We start from the raw sequence: 11,508 nt of genomic DNA on the forward strand, positions 1-11,508 counted from the left end.
ATTACCTGACAAGTAATTGCAAAAAAGAAAACCATTATTGAATACTTGGAAGTTCTATCTAGATATATTTTATTATGAAGTTTGATAAAATAATGCATCCATTCAATTTCTAATATTATATTTACTCCTAAAATAATAAAAGTATAATAACAGCGCTTCTAAGTCATATTGATATAATAATATATAAAATAAATAATATGTTTATGAAAAAGATATATATCTATAATATAGATAGATATATATAAGTTCTGTTCCGGTTTGAAGGGTGAGCCAGTTAAAACCATATACAGATAAGCCAATTAAAACCAGATAATGTTATACATAAAGTATAAGTAATAGAATAACTTTTATAATACTAAATAAAACCCAAAATAATTATTAGTAAACAAACCAATGAAACTCGCTGAAAGGGGAAGCTAAGAAACTTTTTTTATTTTAAATACATTTAGTAGTGATTTACATATTCTCGACTTTCAATTGACACACTATATTAATTGTTAACTCAAACTTCTATACCATAGGTTTTGTAAAATTTGAACAAATTAACAATTAAAAAATCTAAGCTAAGAACACTGTCCATATTGGCCGTGTTCTTGTTTTACAAAATCAGCCAATTTTTCAGCGATCATTATCACAACCACGTTCGGATTACCGCTTATCTGCAATGGCATAACACTTGCATCAGCCACGCGCAATCGATTTACATTTAAAACACGTAGCTTACTGTCGACCACGGACCCCAAGGATGCGGTGCCGATGAAGTGAAGCGATGTCGTCGCCAATGTTTTCACATAACACCTCCAATACTCTCTAGTGCCAAACGTCCAATCTGTGCACTCAGATAGCTTTAAATCAATAATTTCAGATTGGACACTCTTGAAATAAGTCGTGTTTACAACTTTAACAAAATCTTCAACGTAGCTGGTGTAGTCTTCCAAGTCTCTTTTATCGGAAAATATACCAGTAAAAACTTTTGGTGGATCCATTGGATTTGACGAACGTAGTGTTATTCGGCCTCTTGATTTGGGATGCAACAAAATTAACATCGTCATCATTGTGTTTCTGCCTTTACCAGCTTCGTATAAATTTTGACATATTTTATTTTTATACCTTAAATTAAAGGTGCACAAATGAAGAGGACTTTCGGAGTCTTTTGGCAGAATTGTATTAACGGCCTGATATTCTGCGCACGGTTTCGTTTTATTAAGTGTTACATACCCAGTTACAATCGGATATGAAGTTTGACTTGATGTACGTGGCTTAGCAGGTAGGTCACTTTTTTCCATTTTAAACGACAATAGAATTAAAGAATGGTCTTGATAGTTGAGACCAACAGGCAAAGAACTCCTTACTTTTATATTATGCGATTCTAGATGTTCTTTTGGACCAATGCCCGATAACATGAGTAATTTAGGAGTATTAAGGGAGCCAGATGACACTATAACTTCACGTTTAGCTTTAAGCGTAATACTCTTATTATTATGTGTAAAAGCCTTTACGCCGATAGCATTATTATTTTCATCTAACAAAATTTGAGTAACTACAGTATGCTTTAGCACATAAAGATTCTTCCTATGTTTGTTTTCGCCAAGATTTGTATAAGCAGTTGTCTGTCGTATTCCTTCAGCTATAGTATTAAGTTGCAATGTATATCCCAGACTTTGTTTTCCATTGACGTCAATAAGTATATCATGACCTAATTCTTTGAACGCCTGTAAATATTTTTTCGTTTCCGGCCTATTTTCTCTAGTTACACCTAAAAAACCTTTTGTACCGTGGTACAATCTGTAGGGAGTCTGTAAAATTTCCTCGCTTAGCAACCTTTCGCTTTTTATAAAGTATGGTAAGACATTAGGATAAGCCCAATTACTATCGTTGCTCAATCTAGCCCAGGGGTAGTAATCTCCAGGACAACCACGCACGTACATCATGTAGTTAATACTACTGCCTCCGCCCAAGACACGACCACATACTAAATTAAATTCTTTCGCTTTCCGACCATTACCCGCATTTGGCTCAACAACAGACGTTATATTCCAGTCATACTGTGAATGTGAGAGATATGGATACAGCGCCGGTATCTGTAAATAGATAGTAGCTTGCATAAAAAACGATGTGATTTAGTAAAATTTCAGTACAGTTTTGTTTTTTAAAGCCTGTTAGCGAGGTAAATAAGTATGCTGAACATTGTAATCATTTTAAGTATATACGCTCAAAAACAGAAGGAAAAGTAAAGAGAAAGAGAGAGAGAGAACATGATGCAGACTAGAGGTAAAGAACCAACTGCGAACATGATATCTAAGAGTTACATACCAAATAATTTTACTGGCATAGGTATTTTTTTCATAAAGCACATATAGTACGACACAACTTAGATGTAGCTTCGTCTAAATTCGTAAAACCGATCACATCCGAAACTTCATGTGAATTTAGGTGAATAGGATATTTATACAAACGTAATAACTTGTAACATCATATGACCTGATATATTCGTCAATTTGAATATTCAACGATTAATTATTATATTGGACGATTTACGTGCACTTGCTTTCTCGGGTTGAACTGACGCGAGAATCTATAGCGATGAATTAGCCCAGTAATTTAAGACAATTAATTCATTATAATTCCAAAAGTTATCAAATTTTTATATAAGGTCGGGAATGGTATTAAAACAAACTATAAAATTTTGCAACCTGTTCTGCGTCCCGGAACATTGTTAAAAATGCAATAAATGATAATTTGCTCTGTTCTTGACACCAAAATTCCAAAAGTTCTGCAAATTCGGAGTGGTGTTAAATATATTATTTTACATCACGTGTCAAATTTGCAACCAATTTAAGTGTACGGAACATTTTTTGTTATTAAAAATTAATGTTTTTCTTTATTAAACTGAAGGAAAACGTTCCAAAAGTTCTGCAAATTTGACAGATGTATCGGAAAAATATACCGAACGATTGTCTAAATTTGCAACCTTTTATGTTGACCGGAACAGGTTTATTTATAATTCTTTTTAGTTCGTGGTCATTTTTTCGAGTAAGCTGGTCTCGGAATAATTACAAAAGTTTTGAAACTTGGTTGCAAACTTCAAAAACAAAAAATAAATAGCGTCAAATGGCGCGATAGGGAGCTATTTTTATTGGTTAATTCAGCAGTAATCGGTTCTATTTTCATTTCATTGCATTTTTCGATGCTACATCTCATTTGTGTCGTACTATATGTGCATATATTTGTGATAAGCCGTTTAGAGTAGGTATTGTTATTTAATTTAAGGCATATTACTTTTTATATGTAATATATTTTCTCTGACTTTTCTACAATTTGTGGGAAAAAGGAAGTAAGTGTATACTAGAAGGCCCGGAAATCTTTCTCTATATTATTTTATCAATAGTGCGTTCGAAGCTAGAGTTTTCCGTCAATTCTATACATTTTCCGTTAATTTATAATGTAAATATTGCATCTGATGTCTCACCTGACATAGTTTACATATCATATTTTATACATTACATATCGTACTATTGTAGAACTTGCACATCTTTTTTTAATTTAAAAGCTTTATTATTCAGGACGATAATGTTAGGCGCAGATTTGTTGAGAGTTAACAAAAATACCACATAGGATAAAGGGAAAATTGTAACACATTTTAAGAGATAAATTTCATTTAGTTCTGTTTTCGAGCAATGCTATTCCATAAATCTAACGGAATAGAGAAGTAAAAAATAAAATCTTTAATAATTGGAATGTCTTTTTTGTTGCTGTGCAGATAAACGAATCCTCATAGAAAATGGTGGTTCTTCTAGAACTAGCTTATTTTTTGTTTTGTAAAAATTATTTTGTAAAGTGTATCTTACCATTGATTCTATAGGTGGATCACCACCTGCCTCTATCACCAACACTTTGAACTGAGAGCACTCAGACAGCCTATCGGCTATCACGCTCCCTGCCGATCCTCCACCAACTATTATAAAATCGTATTCTTCGAAATCTGACCAAAACAAAGAGAACAGCACCCGTTAAGAATTATGTCTGGATATCAAACGGCAGATTTTTTTATCTGACACAAGTACGACTTTTGGCTCATCGACGACGATGTTTTCTTTTTCCGCTAACCATGATGAGACGTATTCTTTGTAAAAATTTAGCACGTTGAATATTAATTATACTTAACTGAATTAAAACTTTCTTTTTTTAGCATCGCAACTCAAATAAATCGATAGAATAATTTGTCCTTTAGGTGTTTGTTAATTTATAATACATTGACAGATAGCAAATTGGCTACTTGATAGTGTACTAAGTATTGTTTTTTACAGTATTAAGCAAAATTTCGTAGGTAGGTCATAGATAGATCGTAGTTTGAATGAAGTTTTTTGGGAAGTCATTATGTAAACCCTATTTACTAAGACGCAATACTAAACTTGTTACAATTTTATTACAATAATTGTGCTTAAAATTAACGTTGCGTTGCGTGACCTTGGTACGACAGATACAGATTCTCTTTTATGAAATTATTATTCTTTTAAATGAATATTATTAATTAACCTTCGACGATGGCCTGCTTGGGGAAGAGGTAGGCGGTGAGCATGAGAGTCCCGATAACGCTCAGAGCCTGTTGTACGCGTATAGCATTCTGAAAAGCCACCGCAGCGTCCATTTCTGAAATGAAAACAAAATATCAAATTTATATTTCTGTTTACCTTTACCCAAAGTCAGTAATCTGAGCGACTGAGAGAATATTCTTTTTTTCATCAAGCGAAAAGTTAAGTTTGCAGTTTAAGTTCCATATTATACAATGAAACATTTCTTACTATAAAAATGTCGAATTCTTTAAAAAAGTCATTTATTATATAAATCATCAGCTTCTTTTGTTGAATTGTTAACCTTTTCGTAAATGCTATGAATAAGATATACTTGAACAAGTAATTTGTCCGTCACTACCACCACACCACATGTACATATATATGCGAAAATGAAACGCGTTCGATTTGCATGTCTTATCTCTGAAGCTACTGACTAATAATAACAGTAACAGCCTGTAAATTTCCCACTACTGAGCTAAGGGTTTTGCTTGGGTATGAACCCGTAATCATTAGCTAAGATGTACGCGGTCTAACCACTGGGCCAACTCGGCTCTTCCTAATGACTGTTAGAGGAAAACTTAAACGGTAATAGTAATTCCTGAAATTTCTACTTGAAACATTAAAATCGTAACTTAATAAAAATCGACTTAGAAACAATAAGATCGATAACTCTTGGTACATAGAACTGCGATAGTGACTCTGTTTGTTTGTCACTCAGCTTATGTTACACAAAGCTTAACCTCTGAACCGAATTTGATTGAATGAATGAAGCAAGACTGCAACTTAGGTCTAAAACCTAGAACAGCTAGAAAGACCGAACTAAAGACAAATAATCAACTTTAACATTTAAGTGATGCGATATCTATGTATAGGTATTAATTATGAATTGTGAAATAATGGCTTATTGAATATTAATGAAATTGCTATCTATAATAATTAGAAAGCAAAATTAAATTAGCTGATAATTAGTAACTATATATAATATTATACTGTAAATTAAGATATGTTAATATAAAAAAACTAGGAGCAATTCTACTTATTTTTAACCGACTCCAAAAAAGGAGGAGATTATGAATTCGATTGTATTTTTTTTACAATTTCCATACAACCGGACCGCAACTAGTTGTGCTAGTAAAATAGGTAAACGGCAGCGTTTAATTCTCGATTCGATTGCTATAAAGTGTCAAACTGTTTTACGCAGAATCTGATAATCTGTAAATTTAAGCCTCTTTGTTATGCATGATATAGAAGAACTATTAGCAAACTGCTTTTTAAACTTTACTATTTTTCAATTGAAATATCTTTACATAGTATTAAACAAAGTAGTAACGCTTCCCGCAGACTCACTATCCCTATATACCTACTACTATAAAACTACACAACGGATTTTGGTGCATTATTTTCAATAAAAAGATTGATAGAAGAGAAAAGTTTTTTGTTCTAATGTGATATCATTAAGTAACACATTTAATACTCTTTCATTACAACACTATCATAACCCTATGAGTTTAGATCAAAATTCGATACCTTCTACGGTACTGTACACCACATAAAAAGGTCAAAAAATGTTTGAGATTGTATGTCTACCTCTTATGGATAACCCACAATAACCTTTTTTATACCTTGCTTATACGAGAAAAAATAACCTAATTACAAGACGATTATAAAAAATAAAAAATATAGCTCTATCTAAACCCATTTCCCGAGCGGCAGGCAAGACATACATAAATGCGACATCAGATTCGCCAAGCCTGTCTCTCTGATCGAGCGGAGCAAGGTCCGCTGAATTGCAGTAGAACTTTTAATAGGATTAAAAAGCTTACAATCTTATCTTATATATATATAAGTATATTATTAAGAGTTCAATTAGTGAGACAAAAATGTAGATAAATAACACTTTCCCTATATATTATAAATAAAATGAAAAAATAATGAAGATAAATGAGTGAGGAGAGTGAGTACGAGAGATTAATGAGGGTCAACATTGTCTTCCAAGAAGACGAGTAGAAAACTATCAGAAAGGAAATATGGCTGATCTGATATTCAATTAAAGATCCGCTGATGTTCAGTAATAACGTAAAACGACAAACTGTATTAAAGTAGAAAGTAAATAGAAGGTATCTACGGGCAACTGTGAGCCCGTAGATGTTTTTAAATTAAAAATATTTTTTATTTTTATCTAAACCACTTTTTTAACGCTATTCATCGGTAAGAAAACGTCGTCAAAAAATGTATATTATAAAAATATATTTTTTTATCAATATATTTCAAATTTAATTTATATATATTTATACTTACTATGTGGAAAATAAAGTAGCTAGAATGTGTCCCAGAAATTAAAATAGAGTACATACCCTATATACATATATTGACTTAAAATAAAATTATACCATTAAGAGTACTAAAATTTTTACATGTCGCTTACAACACAACTACTTCACCTTTACAGTTACAAATTCAGTTATGTTATGTAAAGTTGCAATTATTAGACGTATCTATGTACTTTTTTATATCTATACATATAATAAAATGGGAGTGTATGTTTGTGATATTAAAATAACCGCTTTTTACTAATAACATATGAAGTATAGACGACATATCCCAAAATATAATTTTAACCACTTTTGTCTTTCTGTTTGTTCCGGCTAATCTCTGGATCGGCTGGACTTTGACGGAACTTTCACTGGCAGATAGCTGCTGTAATAAAGAGTTGCACAAATCATTTTATTTTTGAATTTCCAAATACTATCTAGTACACCACTCCACCTGCACGTCGTGTACCAACCACCAACGACTTAACCCTTTCACCGCCAGACTTTTTACCGATTGGTGTGCCCCCAGCGCCCGGCACATTTAACAATAAAATAATACCTACAACAAATAGGGTTGTGGGTACATTTTTTTATGTTGATGTCGATATTTCGCTATAATGATGATATTGTACTTACGAGCTTGGTTAACCAACAACTACATACATACTTACCTACTACAGTATACTCTACTACTACTACTGAGTGAAAATTAAAAAAATGATACATTAGCTTAACCGTAGCTTAAAACTAAAAGCACCTCAAGCGCATTGCCGAACACCCCCCCAGGAGCTCTGGTTACCTTACTCACCGTCGGGCTACTCCATATTTCGAGGAGGATATGTCCTGCTTTAACCCTACCTCAGTTGAAATAAGACAAAAAAAAAAACTAAAAAAAATAAAATAAATATTATAATTACTGTTCATCAATAATAAAATCTTCGTCTGACACAAATTCATCATTGTCATCACCTTCTAGAATCCGTATTAATTATTCAGCAGTCGTCATGGTAATTAAAACAGGAACATAAAACTATTACAAAAATAGGCGCAACACTAATTGAAAGTTCCGTACGGTTGTGACGTCATGAACGGTCGTGTTTATCCGACACAGGCGCTGGCTATATTAGCAAAATGGACACAGTCTAGGGATGGGAATTTGCATTTATAGTTGTCCATACAGAAATAACTAAATCGCTAATTTCTATAGAAAAAATATATATTTAGAAAAATATATGTATTTACACAGTAAAAACAACACGTTATTAAATAGCAATAACTTAATGTGCTTTTTTTATTAAATAAGTTGGTCTTTAATACAATATTTTTGTTAATAAATATTCCATATATTATAATTTTTTAACATTATGTCTCATCACTACTGTCGGATAAATACGACACAGGCGTTGGAAGTCAATGCATTTTCTCCTGAATAATATTAGTAAATTTACCGTTATGAAATAGCATTTTATTTTGTTTCTTGATATAGTAAATGTGAATTATAAGACTAAATAAAAGGTTGAATAGATAAACGTTCGAAAAAAATATGTATTTTAGGCTAAAAAATCATAATACCTTTAGAAATTGAATTTATAATAGACAGGGTTTTGTGTCGGATAAATCCGACTCAGGCGGAATGAGCCCGAAATGTTTTGTCGGATAAATCCGACTCTGGCGGTGAAAGGGTTAATGTCATAAAAACTGCCTAATACATAGTAATAAGTTATAGTAAAAACTGAACTTTTTTGTTAAATGCGCACGAAGTCGCGTTCACCGCTAGTATCAATATAAAGTTAATTACTCCACATTACATTTATGACCCTGATGCATTATTTTATATAATTTAAATTTTTTATTATTAGATTATTTCAAATAGCAAGTAAATTTATTATTCATTTAATACATCCGTCTGTTATTCCAGTGGTTTCGTCAAGGTTTTTTCACATTATAAATTCCATCTGGATAATTTTTACTATAAATGTCGTTTTGGCGCTGTAGCAAGCATTATACCCTGTACAAGTTAAGAGGCATTCTTTAAAACTCGAACTCAATTGAACGTGATATGTTAGAAAGTGATGCTATGCTATGCTAGTGATGATATGTATGCATGTAGTCCGCAGGTCCTATGTTCAAACGCAAGTGGAAATAGTAAAAAGTTATTGCCTTTTGTCTCTAGACGGAAGTATCTGATTTTTTGATTTATGACTTTCCGCATTGCGATTACTTTTTATAGGCCAAGTTTTGATTCTCTATCGAGATGTTCTCAGGAGCAGCCTAGTAAGAGTTTATGGTACTTCTCGCCTAAAAATGTGAGCAATCGTACTTTACTGTCCCTTCGGATTAATAAAGTCCAGTTGTGATTGATTGCACACATACTTGTGCAAATTATGTGTCCCGTGGAAGTGGTTAGTGTTTGATAAGGCATGAACGAAGATGGTTCAATAATGGATAACTCTTACGAAGCTCGTACCAGCAACCTAAAAACGCTCTAAAATAACGTGTAAATATGACGGTTACGAATTTCACGGGTGACAAATTGCAAAGACATAAGTTTAAAGAGTAGACTATTCAGTCAGAGACGCTTTAATCATTTATGTTCGGGTTAATGTCGTAAGAGGGAAGATTACGTCGGATTATCATCGAGTGCCTTCCTTCTTTCTCCTCGCCAGAGCCTATAACGCCTGATAATACACCGGAATACCCTTTAAAAACTAACTGTACTCACTCCGTATCTTAGATGGACATAAAGATGCGTCACGCGTTGTAATGACAATTGTGGGTGATGTTTGGGGCGAAATTTACATTTTTTAACGTTATATCTTTATTTATTTAGGAAATAGTTCTCACGGACTAAATCAAACGTAACGGCCGTATAAAACATTAAGGTAAGTATATGATGCACTCATGGCCGCGGCGATCCGGTGGCGCTACGGAATTTATGCAGTGAGCGCATACTGATACGAGGCGAAACGGAGTGGGTGCCGGGTGGCTCTAATGAGCAGTGCCCTAAAATCTTTGAAACAGAACACACTGGGCAATTGTAAGAGTTCTTACACATGAACGGCAAGTTGTGAACGGCAGAGGGTAGTCCCCAGCCGTCGCTACCTGTAGACATCTTCGACGCGTCGGCGGCAACAGCTAACGACGAGACTCAGTAGAATCTAATCTCCATAGAGCCTCTTAACGATGAAGATTAGAGATATCGGTAACCTCAGTTAAGTCCGTTAACGGAAAAGTATTTTTAAAGGACTACGTAAAAGGGACATTAGACTTACCTATATTCCTTACAAGTGCGATAGAAACCCTAAACTACATTTTGCCACTTGAACACAACACCAACTTACCAACTAGATTTAAAAATCCCATAAATAAAAGGCAAACATTTTAAACAAGATTATATTTTCTTAATATCAATGTAAAAAAAATTAACACATGTTTGAGGATCGGATATCCAATGCTTCTAGGACTACGCAACACACAAATTCATACAATGCATTACTAGTTACGAGAGCAAACTAAGCAAAATAGCGAAACAACTCTCCGAGCTCCCGAGAGTCGGTAGTAAGACGGAGACTCAGCTCGACGTCATCATCGCTGCTACATCCACACTCAATTGGAGGAGCTTGGCTCTGGACGGAGCGACATCAAACCACAAATCGCCATTAGCTTCAAGACATGCTCCATAACATCAATTTAAATAAATCATTTTATATGAATTCATATTGTCGGCACGCTTCGTAGTACGTCGAATACATTGCTTCGTCTGAATTAACAGCAGCGGTAATAGCAGCCGGAGCAAGGCGAGCAGCAAGAGTAACAGGGCCCGCAGCACGAGTAGTAGCAGGGATTGCAGCAGCCTGGGTAGCAAGGCATCTTGGTTTTTGTTTTAATATTACAACGAGATTAAATCTTATTTTTATTTCACTTTGTGTTTGTGTTGATTTGGTTGTTGAACGTTTGGAGTTTTAGTTTTGACTGATTCTTGCATTTTATCGATCGTACAAGAAAACTTCTAGAACGCTTTCTTTTTAATTTTTTGAAATATTTTCTATTCATTTTTTTAGCAAGAAATAAGGTTCTACTCTGTTATGGTTTTAAAAAGGTTTTACATTAAAATAATAAAATAAAAATGAATGTATGCGGAAAATGCAGAGTTCTTCGGTTCTGTAAAAAATATTGTTTAAGTGAATTTCAGTTAGAAATTTAATCGGGCGTAAGTTTTCACAAGTATCTAATTGATTTCTGTTCTCTTCTAGATTCTAACGTGAATCTGTTATGTTGATTATATGTTGCTGCTCATAAAAAAACGGTTAGACTCTTTTTGAAGAGCTCCAGTTGTAAATGTGCAGCAAAATAAGGAAGATTCTCAATCGCAATATACTAAATTATTATAATTTAAAAAATAATTAATTTTAGAGAGAGGAAAAAGCTACTGGCCGGTAAGAGAGCGGCTGTATACAAAAAAGAAAAACGTTTTTTAAATAAGTTTTCACGGTGAAAAATGTAAGAGTGACTTGCAGTTTACAATTTACTGAAATCAAAACAAAACTTTAAAATGGAATAATGAAATAAACAAATCAATGAATTGTTTTATAGAAAAATCACATGCTTCATTTTTACTACTT

At 33.2% G+C, this 11,508-nt stretch overlaps 1 protein-coding gene across 1 annotated transcript; it reads right to left on the minus strand.

The window, feature by feature from the left end:
* Positions 1–563: 563 nt before the first annotated feature.
* LOC124529832 (ecdysone oxidase-like) lies at positions 564–4,648 on the minus strand. Its single transcript, XM_047103754.1, has 3 exons — positions 4,537–4,648; positions 3,849–3,982; positions 564–2,045 (listed from the first exon to the last, which is right to left on the minus strand). Exons 1-3 carry the CDS (start codon positions 4,646–4,648, stop codon positions 564–566), a joined length of 1,728 nt encoding a protein of 575 aa, XP_046959710.1.
* Between the last annotated feature and the right edge of the window lie 6,860 nt (positions 4,649–11,508).

Source organism: Vanessa cardui, chromosome 5 (genome assembly GCF_905220365.1).
Source record: "Vanessa cardui chromosome 5, ilVanCard2.1, whole genome shotgun sequence".
Classification (NCBI taxonomy): domain Eukaryota; kingdom Metazoa; phylum Arthropoda; class Insecta; order Lepidoptera; family Nymphalidae; genus Vanessa; species Vanessa cardui.

Bases quoted from the DNA above. Each gene is read 5' to 3' on its own strand.
- LOC124529832 (XM_047103754.1), bottom strand. From the start codon at position 4,648: ATGGACGCTGCGGTGGCTTTTCAGAATGCTATACGCGTACAACAGGCT. The intron at 3,983-4,536 runs GTTAATTAATAA...TGTTTTGGTCAG, and splicing joins CAAGCAGGCCATCGTCGAAG to ATTTCGAAGAATACGATTTT. The intron at 2,046-3,848 runs GTAAGATACACT...TCACATTCACAG, and splicing joins ATCCACCTATAGAATCAATG to TATGACTGGAATATAACGTC.